At 46.7% G+C, this 19,578-nt stretch overlaps 1 protein-coding gene across 4 annotated transcripts in view; it reads right to left on the bottom strand.

The window, feature by feature from the left end:
• Positions 1-19,578, bottom strand: part of syne1a (spectrin repeat containing, nuclear envelope 1a) — a 130,854-nt gene that overhangs the window by 96,303 nt on the left and 14,973 nt on the right. For all 4 annotated transcript variants that reach the window (XM_064991280.1, XM_064991281.1, XM_064991282.1 and 1 more), the window contains exons 7-14: positions 10,673-10,837; positions 9,838-10,010; positions 9,480-9,633; positions 9,080-9,223; positions 4,485-4,649; positions 3,125-3,442; positions 2,773-2,928; positions 1,625-1,795 (exon numbers count right to left, since the gene is read on the bottom strand). In XM_064991280.1, coding sequence (XP_064847352.1) covers positions 1,625-1,795; positions 2,773-2,928; positions 3,125-3,442; positions 4,485-4,649; positions 9,080-9,223; positions 9,480-9,633; positions 9,838-10,010; positions 10,673-10,837 — 1,446 coding nt within the window. The remainder of the gene's footprint in view (positions 1-1,624; positions 1,796-2,772; positions 2,929-3,124; positions 3,443-4,484; positions 4,650-9,079; positions 9,224-9,479; positions 9,634-9,837; positions 10,011-10,672; positions 10,838-19,578) is intronic.

Below are 19,578 nucleotides of genomic sequence, written 5' to 3'. Positions count from 1 at the left end.
TTAGGTGTGTGGCCGGGAGACCGCACCTTGGGGGGGGGGGGTTCTGTCACGCCCTGGTCTTAGTATTTTGTGTTTTCTTTATTTATTTGGTCAGGCCAGGGTGTGACATGGGTTTTGGTATGTGATGTGTTTTGTCTTGGGATTTTTCATAGGTATTGGGATTGTGGCTTAGTGGGCTTTTCTAGCTTAGTCCATGGCTGTCTGAAGTGGTTCTCAATCGGAGGCAGGTGTTTATCGTTGTCTCTGATTGGGAACCATATTTAGGCAGCCATATTCTTTGAGTGTGTCGTGGGTGATTGTCCTTGTTACTGTCTATGTGTTACTTTGCACCAGTATAGGCTGTTTCGGTTTTCGTGTTACATTTCTTGTTTTGTAGTGTTTGTGTTTAGTTGTTTTTTTATTAAACATAAATCTCAATAGCCACGCCGCATTTTGGTCCGACTCTCTTTCACCTAAAGAAAGCCGTTACAGGATGGATCAGTTATGCTGATTATCATGTTAGTCTCCCATCCTCACACTGGGTTCCGTCTAACTCCCTGTATGGCTGATGTCTGGTATTAGTCTGCAGTCTGCTGTGCCACCAGAACACATGTGACGACAACATGTCCTCAGTTCCTATGTAGAGAGGGAGATCGATCCCAGACATGGATTACTGCAAAGCCTGGGTGTGTGTCTGGTGGGAAGGAGTCTGTCTGTGTGTGTGTGTGTGTGTGTGTGTGCGTGTGATGCGGAGCGGGAAGGGCATTGCATCAATTACAGTGTCTGTGCCAGCAGGCTCCTGACACTGGTGCTTCTTCATCCTCTGTTTCACAGTGGGAGGGCTCTCTCTACTACAGAGCATCCTCTGAAGCCGCTCCCGCTTTGTCTTCATAAAGACACGATCAATACACACACACTCACTCTCTCCTTCCTCTTCACACTCAATATGAACTGTGACAAGTCAACTACTGCAGATATTTTTATGTTTTTATGCAGTGTGCGCACAGACACTAATATATAAATCAATGTCTTATCAACTCAAGAAGAGCACCGTCAGATAAGAGAGAGACAGGGAACTATCTTGTCAAGTGTCCTTACATTTAGGTACTGAATGATTTTGCTAACCTTACATGCAGCCAAACTGGCGAAGCAACCGTTCATGTTGATGTTATGAACAAGCACCTCATTTTGCTTGGCAAGCAAATACATTTTTTTGCTGGCTAAAATGGCAGATTGTAAAGAGGCTTTCCTGTGTTTCTGTACTACAATATATATGCCATCAAGCAGACGCTTTTATACTCAGTGACTTCGTGTACGGCTGGTCCCAGGAATCAAACCCACTAGCCTGGCATTACAAGCACCATGTGCAACCAACTAAGCTACAGAGGACAAGCTGACTGCTGTGAAACTACCTAGAGTAAGACTAATCATTTCTGTGTAATATAGCACAAGCAAGCTGAATTCACTTTTATCAGGGCACTCTAGCGAGGAGGTGTACCTCAGGGTTCTGTACCAATACCACTAAATGAAGCTACCAACTAGTGTATGCCTGGGTTCTATAGCAGAAATCTAATATTGTACAGTACGTGAACAGAAAAGGAGCCACGTCGAACCCTACTCTACCAGGTGTGTCTGTGTTCAGTACCTCTACTTTCTTCATCTTCCTCTCCATGGCAACCCGGTCCAGAGCCTCCGTGCTGGCTGTCACTGTTCTGAAGTTCTTCTGGGCTGTTCTAAGCCAATCAGAGAAGGACACACAGAGTTTCTCTGCCTCCTCGATGCTCCTAAGCTCCTCCTTCAGCTGCTTGATGGTCTCCTAAAAGCGGATTGGATAAAAGAATGAGTGACATCAGACAGCTTGCATCACCCCAGAACCATGAAAATATTTTTATTCCTTATTCCTTCCACAGATGTTTTTTTCATGTCTTGGATTTGGATATTATTATTTTTTTTAAATGGTGTTATTGACACATCATTCATTTGACGATATCTCAGTTTTTAGGAGGGTTGACTTAGATGGTATGGCTATGAATGAGGTCTTTTTATGGATTTGGCACATAATCCACTTGACTTGCAGATCCCATGGCGTGAAGCTCCAATTAGCTGATAGTGCTGAGTGCACACCTTTACTGCAGAGATGGAGACGGAGGTAACAGCTCTGTACCACGGCCCATATGGCCAACGTTTCACACAGAACAATTGTGTGTGTGTGTGTGAGCGAGAGAGAGAGAGTAGAGAGAAAGGGTGGGAGTGCGACAGAAAGAGTGAGTGTTTGTGTGTGTGTGTGTGCGCGCATGCGTGCGTGCGTGCATGTTTGCTTGTGTTCATAAGCACACTTGAGAGAAAGTGTGTGTACTGTAGCCTACGTGAGAGAGAGTGTGTGTGAGAGCGAGAGGTGCTACTGTAGGTGTAAAAATCAATGGCTCTGCCGACACAGCCCTTCCACTCCAGGCTCCAGCAGTGTGTGTGAGGAGTGTGAGATTGCCTTCTGTAGCGTTTAATTACAGACTAAGCCCAGGACCAGAGGAGCACCATTGATTTTCCTTTAGTTCTCCCAAGAGGAGCAGACAAATAAAATGACTGGCTTCTGAGTGTACTGGGTGTGTTCTGGGGCTCAACCAAACTCTCATAGTTGTTTCACCGCACTGTTACAGTACAGCCTCACGACAATGAAAGTCACTGCAACAAGATCTATCACGAGACAACTGGGCTGTGAGTGTAAATGCAATGTTATCTTACGTACATAGTCATTTTGTTCATATCAGAAAGATCAGTCAGTAGTGACTGTCTCACCTGTATGTTGAGAATCAGGGCGTGGTATCGGGCAGTGAGCTGGGTGGCTCTGGTGCTGACCCGGCTGCTGATGTGGGTCTCCTCCAGGACCTGCTGGGCCAGAGCAGACAGCCCATCCACCTCACTCTGCCGGGCTAGCACACTTTCCTGCCACAGCTGCACAACCATTCACAGAGAAAGTCAGAGTTACAATTAGATACTGTAGATGATTTATATCAAAATGCTGTTATTTTGACATCCCATGCCAAAATTGTACCTGTTGGTTTGAGACCATTGAGACACAGCCTAACAGTGTGAACGATCTTTCAACAGACAAACCACAGTCTCTTACCTCTCTCTATCTAACCCCTACCTGGAGCTGCTTTAGCTGGGCATCCTTGGAAGCGCTGTCAGACCTGCGATGTCCACGGATGTTGGCCTTCCCCTCCATGTCCTCCAGCCACAGGACCAGGCTCTGGAACCTCTGGCCCATCTGCCTGAGCCTGCCCAGGGTAGAACCCAGCGTGGCCCTAGTCTCCCCCAGCCGGGCCTGGTAGGCCCCCCACTCACGCTGTGCCGTGTCTAGGGCTCGGTCCTCAATCTGAGGCGCGCCCCACGGAATCACCCCATCCCTGCTTGACAGCAGGGAAGAGAGCAGGGACTGGCCCTGGGAGCAGCGCTCCTGGAGGAGCTGTGGAGGAGAGGGAGAACGGAGGTACAGAATAGCGAGGCGGGATGATACAGTAGAGCTGGGACGATAAACCAAAAATGGCCTATCTCTTACCGAAGCATTTTGCATACAGCAGTAATTTTCTGTGATTTTGCTACACAACGTTCCTGTAGATTGTACTACAACTATTGAGTTCATGGCACCACTTTACAACTGTGGTAGACGGTAGTATGGTTTTGATGCACCCGCAGAACAGAGCAGAGTGTGCCATTTGCAGTGAATAGGCCTACATCAAGTATAGCCTAGGTCTAGCGCTGGAAAGTACTTGTAAGGCATTGGTCACATTTACTGACCAATTAGTCTACATGGCTATATAGCCATAACATCATATTTAGAGTTAGTAATCTAGCAAAGTGTTTTGAGTTCCCACTTCCTCAGGTGGTTAAAAATATAGCCTATCGCTGAAGAGACCCAATGAAATCTGATCATTCTGGATCCTATTTTGACAGGTTGCACATCAAAATATCAATCATGCATTCTTTGGATATGTTATATGAAATAGCTTCCTTTTTGACTCATCGGCTACTATCTCTGGAAAGAAATCATCTAGAGACCTGCCGATAACGGAGAGTAACTGTCCATTAAAACATTTTATTTTATCATAGTATTTATTGTTAACGAGCAAAATCGTTACATTTATCACAATATAACTTGGTGTCCCAACTCTAGCACCCCCCAAAAAGTATTTATAGATGATTTATCGTTATTGCAAAAAATGTGACTATTTATCGCAATATGGATTTTTGTCCATATCGCCCAGCTCTATGATACAGTAACATACCAACATTACACAGCTGGTCAGTGCTACAGCTCTGCTATAGCTCTTCATTCAAAACCAACTGACACACTATACGGGATCCTTGGGACGTCCCTACCCCATTGAAGTTGAAATGTAAAATGGTTAAGGTAAGGGTTAAGGTTAGGGTTAGGTAAGGGTCCCAAGGATTCCGGAGAGCACTGACCCACACCAAACCAGGCATATAGTAGGCTGCACTGTACTGACCTGTATCTGCTGTAGTGTGTTCTCCAGGGTGTCCACATCCCCCTCTGGGTGGGACAGAGAGCCCAGGGTTCCCTGCTCCTGCTCCAGCCAGTCTTCAAACATGTGCAGCCCCCTCTGGTACTCCTGATGGGCCAGGACCAGATCCTTAGCCTTGTAGACTGCAGCCTGGAACACGACACAGGGAGATACCATGTAGAGATACCACATGACTGGGTTACCATTTCAAGTATTGGTTCCCAAACTCTTTGGCCTCTTAGTCTACACTTCGGTCCGCAGGTAGTATAACTTTTCATTACATTTCGTTATAGTACAACGGTTTGATTTGTCTAATCTTAGCAATTTCTTCTTAGCTAGCTACATAGCCGTCTTTGTATCAAAGATAATTGCATAATTATCGTATTTCGTCGTCCTAACGTATCTGCCCAGCAGCTAGCTAAGCAGCTAGCTAACATCCACTGTCCACCAGCACTGTAGAAACTATTACACTCAACTGAACGACTCGATTAGCGTAGTGTCAGCTAGCTACATAGTTGTCTTCGCTGTCTTCGTATCCAAGATAATTGTGCAGTTTAGAGTGTGTAGACTTAGAGTGATTATCTTAATTTACCGAGGTTAGCTAGCCAGCTATTTGTCGTCCTTAACGTAGGAGATGCTGCTAGCTAGCTAGCCAACAGCTAGCCAACCTCTACCGAATTGAACTTCAACTACCCGGTCAACATTCCGCGTCGCTCCACAGGTAGTATCACATTTTCATTTCACTTCATTACAGTACAACGGTTTGATTTGTTTGATCGTAGCTAGCCAGCTACATAGCCGTCTTTGTATCTAAGACAATTGTGTAGTCTAGAGCGATTTTCTAGGTTAGCTGGCCAGCTATTGTCGTTCTTTTAACGTAGCTAGCCAGCTAGCCCCCGAATAGCAGCACTGTAGTAACTATTACAGTACAACGGTTTGTTTTGTTTGATCGTAGCTAGCTAGCTACATAGCCGTCTTTGTATCTAAGACAATTGTGTAGCCTAGAGCGATTTTCTAGGTTAGCTAGCCAGCTATTGTCGTTCTTTTAAGGTAACGTAACGCAATCAACCTGCTAGCTAGCCAGCTAGCCCCCGAATAGCAGCACTGTAGAAACTATTACACTCGACGGAACGACTTGATTAGTGTAGTGTCAACATCGCAGCCACTACCAGCTAGCCTACTCCAGCAGTACTGTATCATTTCAATCATTTTAGTCAATAAGATTCTTGCTACGTAAGCTTAACTTTCTGAACATTCGAGACGTGTAGTCCACTTGTCATTCCAATCTCCTTTGCATTAGCGTAGCCTCTTCTGTAGCCTGTCAACTATGTGTCTATCTATCCCTGTTCTCTCCTCTCTGCACAGACCATACAAACGCTCCACACCGCGTGGCCGCGGCCACCCTAATCTGGTGGTCCCAGCGCGCACGACCCACGTGGAGTTCCTGGTCTCCGGTAGCCTCTGGAACTGCCGATCTGCGGCCAACAAGGCAGAGTTCATCTCAGCCTATGCCTCCCTCCAGTCCCTCGACTTCCTGGCACTGACGGAAACATGGATCACCACAGATAACACTGCTACTCCTACTGCTCTCTCTTCGTCCGCCCACGTGTTCTCGCACACCCCGAGAGCTTCTGGTCAGCGGGGTGGTGGCACCGGGATCCTCATCTCTCCCAAGTGGTCATTCTCTCTCTCTCCCTTACCCATCTATCTATCGCCTCCTTTGAATTCCATGCTGTCACAGTTACCAGCCCTTTCAAGCTTAACATCCTTATCATTTATCGCCCTCCAGGTTCCCTCGGAGAGTTCATCAATGAGCTTGATGCCTTGATAAGCTCCTTTCCTGAGGACGGCTCACCTCTCACAGTCCTGGGCGACTTTAACCTCCCCACGTCTACCTTTGACTCATTCCTCTCTGCCTCCTTCTTTCCACTCCTCTCCTCTTTTGACCTCACCCTCTCACCTTCCCCCCCTACTCACAAGGCAGGCAATACGCTCGACCTCATCTTTACTAGATGCTGTTCTTCCACTAACCTCATTGCAACTCCCCTCCAAGTCTCCAACCACCAAGTCTCCAACCACTACCTTTTCCCTTTCCCTATCCTTTTCCCTCTCGCTCTCATCCAACACTTCCCACACTGCCCCTACTCGGATGGTATCGCACCGTCCCAACCTTCGCTCTCTCTCCCCCGCTACTCTCTCCTCTTCCATCCTATCATCTCTTCCCTCTGCTCATACCTTCTCCAACCTTTCTCCTGATTCTGCCTCCTCAACCCTCCTCTCTTCCCTTTCTGCATCCTTTGACTCTCTATGTCCCCTATCCTCCAGGCCGGCTCGGTCCTCCCCTCCCGCTCCGTGGCTCGATGACTCATTGCGAGCTCACAGAACAGAGCTCCGGGCAGCCGAGCGGAAATGGAGAAAAACTCGCCTCCCTGCGGACCTGGCATCCTTTCACTCCCTCCTCTCTACATTTTCCTCCTCTGTCTCTGCTGCTAAAGCCACTTTCTACCACTCTAAATTCCAAGCATCTGCCTCTAACCCTAGGAAGCTCTTTGCCACCTTCTCCTCCCTCCTGAATCCTCCTCCCCCTCCCCCCCCTCCTCCCCCTCTCTGCAGATGACTTCGTCAACCATTTTGAAAAGAAGGTCGACGACATCCGATCCTCGTTTGCTAAGTCAAACGACACCGCTGGTTCTGCTCACACTGCCCTACCCTGTGCTCTGACCTCTTTCTCCCCTCTCTCTCCAGATGAAATCTCGCTTCTTGTGACGGCCGGCCGCCCAACAACCTGCCCGCTTGACCCTATCCCCTCCTCTCTTCTCCAGACCATTTCCGGAGACCTTCTCCCTTACCTCACCTCGCTCATCAACTCATCCCTGACCGCTGGCTACGTCCCTTCCGTCTTCAAGAGCGAGAGTTGCACCCCTTCTGAAAAAACCTACACTCGATCCCTCCGATGTCAACAACTACAGACCAGTATCCCTTCTTTCTTTTCTCTCCAAAACTCTTGAACGTGCCGTCCTTGGCCAGCTCTCCCGCTATCTCTCTCAGAATGACCTTCTTGATCCAAATCAGTCAGGTTTCAAGACTAGTCATTCAACTGAGACTGCTCTTCTCTGTATCACGGAGGCGCTCCGCACTGCTAAAGCTAACTCTCTCTCCTCTGCTCTCATCCTTCTAGACCTATCGGCTGCCTTCGATACTGTGAACCATCAGATCCTCCTCTCCACCCTCTCCGAGTTGGGCATCTCCGGCGCGGCCCACGCTTGGATTGCGTCCTACCTGACAGGTCGCTCCTACCAGGTGGCGTGGCGAGAATCTGTCTCCTCGCCACGCGCTCTCACCACTGGTGTCCCCCAGGGCTCTGTTCTAGGCCCTCTCCTATTCTCGCTATACACCAAGTCACTTGGCTCTGTCATAACCTCACATGGTCTCTCCTATCATTGCTATGCAGACGACACACAATTAATCTTCTCCTTTCCCCCTTCTGATGACCAGGTGGCGAATCGCATCTCTGCATGTGTGGCAGACATATCAGTGTGGATGACGGATCACCACCTCAAGCTGAACCTCGGCAAGACGGAGCTGCTCTTCCTCCCGGGAAGGACTGCCCGTTCCATGATCTCGCCATCACGGTTGACAACTCCATTGTGTCCTCCTCCCAGAGCGCTAAGAACCTTGGCGTGATCCTGGACAACACCCTGTCGTTCTCAACCAACATCATGGCGGTGGCCCGTTCCTGTAGGTTCATGCTCTACAACATCCGCAGAGTACGACCCTGCCTCACACAGGAAGCGGCGCAGGTCCTAATCCAGGCACTTGTCATCTCCCGTCTGGATTACTGCAACTCGCTGTTGGCTGGGCTCCCTGCCTGTGCCATTAAACCCCTACAACTCATCCAGAACGCCGCAGCCCGTCTGGTGTTCAACCTTCCCAAGTTCTCTCACGTCACCCCGCTCCTCCGCTCTCTCCACTGGCTTCCAGTTGAAGCTCGCATCCGCTACAAGACCATGGTGCTTGGCTACGGAGCTGTGAGGGGAACGGCACCGCAGTACCTCCAGGCTCTGATCAGGCCCTACACCCAAGCAAGGGCACTGCGTTCATCCACCTCTGGCCTGCTCGCCTCCCTACCATTGAGGAAGTACAGTTCCCGCTCAGCCCAGTCAAAACTGTTCGCTGCTCTGGCCCCCCAATGGTGGAACAAACTCCCTCACGACGCCAGGACAGCGGAGTCAATCACCACCTTCCGGAGACACCTGAAACCCCACCTCTTCAAGGAATACCTAGGATAGGATAAGTAATCCTTCTCACCACCCCCCCCCCCCCTTCATGATTTAGATGCACTATTGTAAAGTGGCTGTTCCACTGGATGTCAGAAGGTGAATTCACCAATTTGTAAGTCGCTCTGGATAAGAGCGTCTGCTAAATGACTTAAATGTAATGTAATGTAGTCCTTTTCAGTTATCTTGTGACCTACAAATAAAATAAAGCTACTTCATTAAGCCATTAGCCAGTCCTGGGAAAGATGACCTTTAAGGACATGAAGGGAAACATGGAGACAGGAGTATGAAGGCTGTGGGTACCTTGGCCTTGTCTGTGATGGCAGTGTATCTCTCCTGTAGGCTGTGTACCTCCTGATGGGTAGTGTATTGTTCAGCCATGTTGGAGCCCTTGGTAGCGATGGTCTCTAATGGACTGCTGTGGCTCAGGACCTCCTCATATAGAAGCTAAAACACATACAGTATCACATTAACCAGCTGTGGATACAGCATAATAACATGATAGATGAAATACTTAAAACATCTAACTTTAAAAAAAGATCCCTTCTTAGTGTGAAAATCAACAACACTACAAGGTTATGATGGTGGATTGCTTTTAGTTATTTTCAGGAATCAAAGCCCTTTATATTGTGAAGGTGTAGATTCCCTCCATCCACCACCAATGTGAAAACACCCATCCATTACAATGAGTCCAGTACTGTACCTTGGTCTTTCCCAGGTTGGCGGTCTTGTCTCTCATCTCAGAGTACTGTCTGTCTGAGCAGCCCAGAGTGGTCTCCACGCGCTCCATCCACATGATAAACTGGCCCACGTCCTCCTGGTAGCTGGTCCACTGGGACAGGGCCCCCTCCAGCTGACTGGATCAGGAAACACACACATTCATTCTTCAGGGTTACTGACTTTTAGAGTCGTTCTACAAAAATGGTGGCTTTTTGACCAGCCAACTTTTTAAAATGTCATTCTTTTTTACTTGTAGCTACTGATAGTGCCAGCTGCTGACCTCCTAGATTAAATCGATTGATTAAAGTCAAATTGGCTAACCGATGAATATGTCTCCTGACCTTTTACACTGGATGGAGGCAGACAGCAGAGAGTCCCAGGAGTCCTTAAGGTCCTGGATCTGTTTTCGGACCACGGGGACCCCCTCAGCAGAGGTGTTCCTCTGGACAGCCTCACCCCGTGTCAGCAACATCTTCAGCTGGATCTCCCTCTCCTGACGGGCCGCCAACAGGGCCTGGGGAAACACAGTCACAGATAAGATACAACCACAGACACGGTTTTACATACAGTTACAACCACAGACACGGTTTTACATACAGTTACAACCACAGACACAGTTTTACATAGAGTTACAACCACAGACACGGTTTTACATACAGTTACAACCACACACACAGTTTTACATAGAGTTACAACCACAGACACGGTTTTACATAGAGTTACAACCACAGACACGGTTTTACATAGAGTTACAACCACAGACACGGTTTTACATAGAGTTACAACCACAGACACGGTTTTACATAGAGTTACAACCACAGACACGGTTTTACATACAGTTACAACCACGGTTTTACATAGAGTTACAACCACAGACACGGTTTTACATAGAGTTACAACCACAGACACAGTTTTACATAGAGTTACAACCACAGACACGGTTTTACATAGAGTTACAACCACACACACAAACACAGACCAAGATTAGTTGTTGTACACTAGACTTGAGAGCTTCAGAATGTTTACAAGAGGGGGGTAACCCCTGATACTACACATTTATAGGTTAGATATCGATTTGTAATCACTTTTGAGAGATGCAACTTTTTCTCGATCATTGGGCAAAACTATAGAGTCCCTAGATCTCTCTATTACATTATTCTAGTCTTCCATACCTACCTCCAGCTGTATCATCCTGTCCTCCAGTACAGTCTTGTCGGCGGTGGGGGAGAGGCAGGTGTTCAGGATCCTCTCAGCCTCAGACACCCAGTTCTGGAGCTCCGTCAGACCCTGGGAGAACAGACGGTGCTCCCCTACGATACGCTCTATCCTGGAGGCCTTGTCCTGGAGGAGACCAAGCAGAGCTACTTAAACCAGGTACACGGTATAGAGGTACATAGAAATGGTATGAAGTGGTAGCAGAGACCAAGGATAAAATAAGACCTTTCAAGGTTTTCCTTTCACTCAGGAAAATATGATATTTTCTGCAGAAAATATGCTGGTCTAGTGGTAATGGCACAGCCTCTTGCATACCATTCTACAGAGTTGGCACAGGTTCAAATCTGGTCCTTTGACATAGGACTGGATCTTTCCCCACTGTCATCCTATCTGTCCAATAAAATCAAAACATGTTTTTATAAATCTGGCCATGGTTATGTTATGGACAAGAAAAGAATAGAACCTTTTCATTCCCGTTTAACATATCCACAGCGCTAGCAACAAGCGGCTTTCTCAAGTGATTTTCTTCCTCCTGTTTCTATGTTACTGAGAGAAGACCTATAAATAGCCTAGCTCGCTAGATTGCTTCAGAAGGTCAGCCCAATACTAGCATAGCAGTATTTCCTATCTGGTATTTCAGTGAGCATGGTTATATGCACACAATTATACAATTATTGTGGATAGTCAGATTAATAGAATAGTTTGTTTAAAACGTTTACATGCTGTGCAAGAAGAACAATTTCCCTAATAATCATGTTTACATGGACACATCTGAAATCTCTGATAAAAGCAGAAAATCACTGTCAGGACCCGGTTACGAACCTGGGTCTCCGGAGTGAGAAACAGTCACTTAACCAACTGAGCCACAAATAGTCAGCAGAACCCAGAAGATGAGGCAGACACAGCAGTACTTAAGACGGTGTATTTAATAAAGTAAAAAGGAGAAGTCCTTAAATACAAAAATGGCAAATCCAAAAGGTGGTAGGAATAGCACAAAAAAGCCTCAAGAGACACTCAAAAACAAAAACAGAATTCCACAAGAGCATCCACCGGAATCGACAGGAAAACACAGAACACTAGGGCTGGGTGCTAACATACAAACACAGAGCACAGAACTGAGGGAAACTAAGGGTTTAAATACAATCAGGGGAAACGAGGTACAGGTGCAAATAATAATGGGGAACAAGGGAAAAAACACAAGGTCAAAAAGCACAATGGGGGCATCTAGTGACCAAAACCCGGAACAACCCTGGCCAAATCCTGACAATCACCAATCAAAATAAACGTTTTACCACTGTCATGGTTCCACCTGTCACCAGAGGGCAGCAGAGACCATCCTAGAGACATTAACGACACTCAGGCTTGTCCTATTTATTCATTATTGATTTCTCTGTTAAAAGAGGTGTGGTTTCTGTTGTCCTTTGCAGAAGCTTGAATTATGTAACGTGTGCTTACGTTTCCTGAGTGAGTTTTCGTTTCTCCGTAAAGTATTATGTTATCCTTAACCACTGATTCCTCGTCTGGTCTTTTCTCTGCACCTGGGTCCAACCTCACCACGTCACAGCAAGCTTCTGCCTAAACATGGACCCAGCAGAGATCATCCAGATCAAGAATGTTGTAACCCACAAAGGAGCACTGCTGCGGCAGTAGCAAGAACAACTCTCAGACAACAACAGACCCTCCAGGCACTTACCGACTCCCTCCAACCACAGTCCAACCTTAACACAGGAGGAGCCAATGCCCAGGCCTCATTGCCCAGTGCGACAGGCGTCGCTGTAGTTCCTCCAGGGAATATGTACCGGGAACCCAAGATCCCAGCCCCCAAGCGGTATGATGGCGACCTGGGAGGATGCAAGGGGTTCCTCATCTCAGTGTTCTCTTGTGTTCGAGCAACAGTCTTCCTCGTTCCACACCGATTGGACCATGATCACCTACATCATCTCTCTACTCTCGGGCAATGCCCCGGCGTGGGCAAAGGCGGTGTGGCAGCAGCAGCCACCATCGTGAAGCTCCATAATAGCCTTCACTGCCGAGCTGCGACGAGTCTTCAACCACGCAGTCGTAGGACGAGAAGCGGCCAGCCGACTGTTCAACATCCGCCTAGGGGCTAGACAAGTGGCTGACTTCAAGTCCCTGATAACGCTGGAAATCAGGATCGACAACCGCCTCCGGGAACGTGTGAGACAGCACCTTTTTGACACCACCCCAGTATCTTGGTTTCCTGAGTACCCCAAGCCCCCCGCACCCAGCATTGAAGAGCCCATGCAGCTGAGGCGCACACATCTGAGACCAAAGGAGTGTGACAGGCGCATGCTCAAAGGCTGCTGCCTCTACTGCGGTCCCGGCTATCTCCGTGTTACATGCCCAGAGCTGACGGGAAACGCTAATGCTCGCAAGGACAAGGGGAGACCCTGACAAGCTGTGCGGTTAACCCCAGGCTACCCAGTCAATGTCTGTAACTACCTGCAACCCTCCACTCGGACAACCGTCAGCACCAGATTCAAGCCTTCATGGACTACGGGGCTGCAGATAATTTAATTGATCAAGACTTTGTCATAGAATTACAAATCCCCTGCATGAAATGTCCCATCCCTCTGCAGATTCAAGCCCTCAATGGCCACCCCATTGGCTCTAGCCAGGTGGAATATCAGACAAAGCCCATTCTACTGCAAGTTGGGGTGAATCACTCAGATACTCTCAGTTTTCTTTTGATCACAGCTCCCGAGAACCCCATTATCCTAGTGTACCTCTGGCTAGCGATACATAACCCACTACTCTGCTGGTCCACAGGGACTTAATAGACTGGGGTAAGAACTGCCAGACTAAATGTCTAAGAGCCCCACCTAGAGCCTTGCCGCGTCCCCCTGCATCCATTGAAGAACCAAGACTTCTCTGCTCTCCCTCCCGAATACTTCGACCTCCGGGAGGCCTTCAGTAAGAGGCAAGCTGCCACCCTCCCTCCTCATCGTCCATATGACTGCACCATAGAACTCCAACCCGGCTCCACCCCTCCCCAGGGCCGTCTTTACTCCCTCTCGATCCCTGAAACTGCAGTCTTGGACAATTACATCCGGGAGTCGCTGGAGGCAGATTTAATTCGATCCTCAAAATCCCCAGCTGATGCAGGGAGAGAAAGGATGGAGGTCTGCGTCCCTGCATTGTTTACCGAGGGCTGAACAGGATCACGATTATGAATCGTTACCCCCGATGTCCGCCGCCTTGGAGCTGGCCCAATCTGCCCAATTCTTCACCACTGGACCTCCTCAATGCTTACAATCTCCCTCCTTAGAGAGGGAGATGAATGGAAGACTGCCTTTAACACCCATAGTGGCCACCATGAGTATCTAGTCATGCCATTCGGATTATTGAACTCACCGGCAGTCTTCCAAGCATTTGTCAATGATACTCTCGTCTTTGTTTACCTCAACGACATCCTAATCTTCTCCAAGATCCATCCGGAACACATCCTGTACGTCCGCAAAGTCCTTAGATGCCTCCTGCAGAGTCAACTACACATCAAGATTGAGAAGTGGGAGTTCCATGTATCCCAAGTGTCTTTCCTGGGCCACATGATCTCTACCACCAGCATCCAAATGGACCCTGTTAAGGTTAGGGCGGTCACTGACTGGCCCCGTCCCGCCTCACTTAAACAAGTCCAGCGGGTCCTTGGGTTTGCCAATTTTTACAGGTGTTTTATACACAACTTTGGTGGGGTGGCAGCGCCTCTCACGGCCCTAACCCACTAGTCCCAGACCCATTTTAGCTGGACCCGAGAGGCTGACCGGGCATTCATGGAGCTCAAGGGACATTTCACCTCTGGACCCATCCTCGTTCATCCTGATCTTAATCGTCTCTTCATGGTAGAGGTGGAAGCCTCGGACACCGGAGCAGGGCCTGTCCTTTCACAGCAGAATACGGGGGACAGAGACTGCACCCATGTGCCTTAATGTCCAAGCGGTTCTCGCCAGCGGAACACAACTACGATGTAGGCAACCGGGAGCTCTTGGCAGTCAAGTTGGTCCTTGAGGGGTGGAGACACTGGTTGGAGGGGGCACCTCATCCTTTCGTGATCTGGACGGACCATAAGAACTTTTGGTCCGTCCAGATCACTTTTGGTTGAACGCTCGCCAGGCTAGGTGGGCTCTGTTTTGGCTACACAATATGTAAATTAGCCCATGAAGGACAGCCATCATTATGCACCAATGAGACGGGCGGTGTTCACTTGATTGACAGTCTCTTGGTCCAATGACCACCTACTGTATTGTTCTGAAACATAGCTAGCTAGATAGCCAATGAGCTGGGCTTAATATGAGTATGTGATGGCCCTTTGTAGGACTAATTGCCATTGTCCTATGGCTGAGCGCAACACGATTCATTCTCCATTAAAAATCCACAGGACGCAGGGGAGATTATGTTATGCAGCGCTCGATTTCTTCTAAAAGTTTTCTCAAAACTGAAAAAGCACAACATGGCTACTAAGAGTATAAACATTAAATTGAACTTCAAGTATACACATTTGGATGAGATTATTGCAGAAATTGACCGGGAGAGCGACACGAGGAGTCCTGCGCGCAAGAAAGATTGTAAGGAGAAGGTAACGTTACTTTTAGATCAGTAAGTCAAATATGTTTTTGCTTCTCATGCTAATCCAGTTGTTTAAATGGTTGTATTTTAATTTAAGATATTTGTCGTTAATTTCTATATATGTACATATATAGTTGAAGTCGGAAGTTTACATACACTTAGGTTGGAGTCATTAAAACTAGTTTTTCAACCATTCCACAAATGACTTGTTAACAAACTATAGTTTTGGCAAGTCGGTTAGGACATCTACTTTGTGCATGACAGAAGTCATTTTTCCAACAATTGTTTACAGACAGATTATTTCACTTATAATTCACTGTATCACAATTCCAGTGGGTCAGAAGTTAACATACACTAAATGTACTGTGCCTTTAAACAGCTTGGAAAATTCCAGAAAATTATGTCATGGCTTTAGAAGTTTGTGATAGGCTAATTGACATCATTTGAGTCAATTGGAGGTGTACCTGTGGATATATTTCATCCCTACCTTCAAACTCAGTGCCTCTTTGCTTGACATCATGGGAAAATCAAAAGAAATTAGCCAAGACCTCAGAAAAACAATTGTAGACCTCCCGAAGTCTGGTTCATTCTTGGGAGCAATTTCCAAATGCCTGAAGGTACCACGTTCATCTGTACAAACAATCATACGCAAGTATAAACACCATGAGACCACGCAGCCGTCATACCGCTCAGGAAGGAGACGCATTCTGTCTCCTAGAGATGAACGTACTCAATCAATCCCAGAACAACAGCAAAGGATCCTGTGAAGATGCTGGAGGAAACAGGTACAAAAGTATCTATATCCACAGTAAAACGAGTCCTATATCGACATAACCTGAAAGGCCGCTCAGCAAGGAAGAAGCCACTGCTCCAAAACCGCCATAAAAAGCCAGACTATGGTTTGCAACTGCACATGGGGACAAAGATCGTACTTTTTGGAGAAATGTCCTCTGGTCTGATGAAACAAAAATACAACTGTTTGGCCATAATGACCATCGTTTTGTTTGGAGGAAAAAGGGGGGCTTGCAAGCTGAAGAACACCATCCCAACCGTGAAACACGGGGGTGGCAGCATCATGTTGTGGGGGTGCTTTGCTGCAGGTGGGACTGGTGCACTTCACAAAATAGATGGCATCATGAGGAGGAAAATTATGTGGATATATTGAAGCATCAACTCAAGATATCAGTCAGGAAGTTAAAACTTGGTCGCAAATGGGTCTTCCAAATAGACAATGACTCCAAGCATACTTCCAAAGTTGTGGCAAAATGGCTTAAGGACAACAAAGTCAAGGTATTGGAGTGGCCATCACAAAGCCCTGACCTCAATCCTATAGAAAATTTGTTGGCAGAACTGAAAAAGTGTGTGCGAGCAAGGAGGCCTACAAACCTGACTCAGTTACAGCAGCTCTGTCAGGAGGAACGGGCCAAAATTCACCCAACTTATTGTGGGAAGCTTGAGGAAGGCTACCTCAACACATTTGACCCAAGTTAAACAATTTAAAGGCAATGCTACCAAATACTAATTGAGTGTATGTAAACTTCTGACCCAATGGGAATGTGATGAAAGAAATAAAAACTGAAATAAATAATTCTCTCTACTATTATTCCGACATTTCACATTCTTAAAATAAGTGGTGATCCTAACTGACCTAAGACAAGGAATTTTTACTTTGATTAAATGTCAGGAATTGTGAGAAACTGAGTTTAAATGTATTTGGCTAAGGTGTATGTAAACTTCCGACTTCAAATGTTTATTTATATACATATACTCAAGCACAAAAAGAAACGTCCCTTTTCAGGATCCTGTCTTTCAAAGAGAATTAACTTCACAGATTTTCATTGTAAAGGGTTTAAACACTGTTTCACAAGCTTGTTCAATGATACATAAACAATTAATGAACATGTACCTGTGGAACGTTCGTTAAGACACTAACAGCTTACAGACGGTAGGGAATTAAGGTCACAGTTATGAAAACTTAGGACACTAAAGAGGCCTTTCTACTGACTCTGAAAAACACCAAAAGAAACATGTCCATGGTCCCTGCTCGTCTGAGTGAACGTGCCTTAGGCATGCTGCAAGGAGGCATGAGGACTGCAGATGTGGCCAGGGCAATAAATTGCAATGTCCGTACTGTGAGACGCCTAAGACAGCGCCATTGGGAGACAGGACGGACAGCTGATCGTCCTCGCAGTGGCAGACCACGTGTAACAACACCTGCACAGGATCGGTACATCCAAACATTGGCAGGACAGGTACAGGATGGCAACAACAACTGCCCGAGTTACACCAGGAACGCACAATCCCTCCATCAGTGCTCAGACTGTCCACAATAGGCTGAGAGGCTGGACTGAGGGCTTGTAGGCCTTTTGTAAGGCAGGTCCTCACCAGACAACACTGGCAACAACGTTGCCTATGGGCACAAACCCCTCGTCTCTGGACCAGACAGGACTGGCAAAAAGTGCTCTTCACTGACGAGTCGCGGTTTTGTCTCACCGGGGGCGATGGTCGGATTCGCGTTTATCGTCAAAGAAATGAGTGTTACACCGAGGCCTGTACTCTGGAGCGGGATCGATTTTGGAGGTGGAGGGTCAGTCATGGTCTGGGGCGGTGTGTCACAGCATCATCAGACTAAGCTTGTTGTCATTGCAGGCAATCTCAACGCTGTGCAATACAGGGAAGACATCCTCCTCCCTCATGTGGTACCCTTCCTGCAGGCTCATCCTGACATGACCCTCCTGCATGACAATGCCACCAGCCATACTGCTCGTTCTGTGAGTGATTTCCTGCAAGACAGGAATGTTAGTGTTCTTTCATGGCCAGCGACGAGCCCGGATCTCAATCACATTGAGCTGGTCTGGGACCTGTTGGATCGGAGGGTGAGGGCTAAGGCCATTCCCTCCAGAACTGTCCGGGAACTTGCAGGTGCCTTGGTGGAAGAGTGGGGTAACATCTCACAGCAAGAACTGGCAAATCTGGTGCAGTCCATTAGGAGGAGATGCACTGCAGTACTTAATGCAGCTGGTGGCCACACCATATACTGACTGTTACTTTTGATTTTGACCCCCCCCCCTTTGTTCAGGGACACATTATTCCATGTCTGTGGAACTTGTTCAGTTTATGTCTCAGTTCTTGAATCTTGTTATGTTCATACAAATATTTACACATGTTAAGTTTGCTGAAAATAAACACAGTTGACAGTGAGAGGACATTTCATTTTTTGCTGAGTTTATAATATATAGATCTGAGGCATACAATGTATTAGTATAGCCTGTGTATGTTATATTGGCTATGACATGCTGTGGCTATGGTTTTTGAGAGTCTTATAGCCTATTGGACCACATATTTCATTATAGTGATTATGTTACCCATACTCTATAATATATATGTTTATAGATATGTGTTGTGTATTTGATGTATTGATTAAGTAAAAGTAAACTTGGGTTCTAACAGATGTATTTTTTATCCTCAATAGTGGTAGAGACTCCTCCATCCCCCACTCATTCAAATGTACGACCTGTATCCTCCTGTCTGACCCCTTTGCTGTCTCTGGCTCCACACCCACCCTCGCCCGGCCATGTAGAGGTGTGAAAGTTAGTACCTTTCATACATTTGGGCTCGAGGGACACCTGGGAGACTTGATACAAAATATCATGTTGATCTCTCATTCTTGAATGTATGAATCTGAAACTTTGCACGCACACTGCTGCCCTCTTGTGGATAACATCGAAATTACACCCAGCTTCCTATGTCAATGTACGGCCTTGTTCAGCAATTCAAAGATGATGTGACAAAAATAAAAAAATATAAAACGTTTTTTTGTTTGTTTAATATTTTACCAGATCTATTGTGTTATATTCTCCTACATTATTTTCACATTCACACAAACTTTAAAGTCTTTCCTTTTAAATAGTATCAAGAACATGCATATCCCTGCTTCAGGTCCTGAGCTATGTCATTTGAGGCGGAAATTGAGATGAAGGGTCCAATCCATAAGCAGATCAAATACACCACTGGAATGCCTATTAAGCTGCTTACAAATCCTAATCATTCTAAATATTGCTCAGAAAACCAGGTGTTTCAATTGGCATATTTATGTACTTTGATTTTGACTTTACGCCAATTAAGATAAGCAGAGAAGATGTTTGCATGACTATTTCCATACTCGGCTTACTGTCATAATCAGTTTAATATCGAATTACTAGTGTGTATGTATGTATGTACTCAGTATATTTAAGCAGTTCTTCAGGGATGTAGGCCCTAGGGAGACACCATCATGCTTTGCA

The sequence above is a fragment of the Oncorhynchus masou genome, chromosome 16 (assembly GCF_036934945.1).
Source record: "Oncorhynchus masou masou isolate Uvic2021 chromosome 16, UVic_Omas_1.1, whole genome shotgun sequence".
NCBI lineage: Eukaryota > Metazoa > Chordata > Actinopteri > Salmoniformes > Salmonidae > Oncorhynchus > Oncorhynchus masou.
The sequence above is the reverse complement of the archived record's forward strand: the minus strand, read 5'-3'. Positions and strand labels throughout refer to the sequence as shown.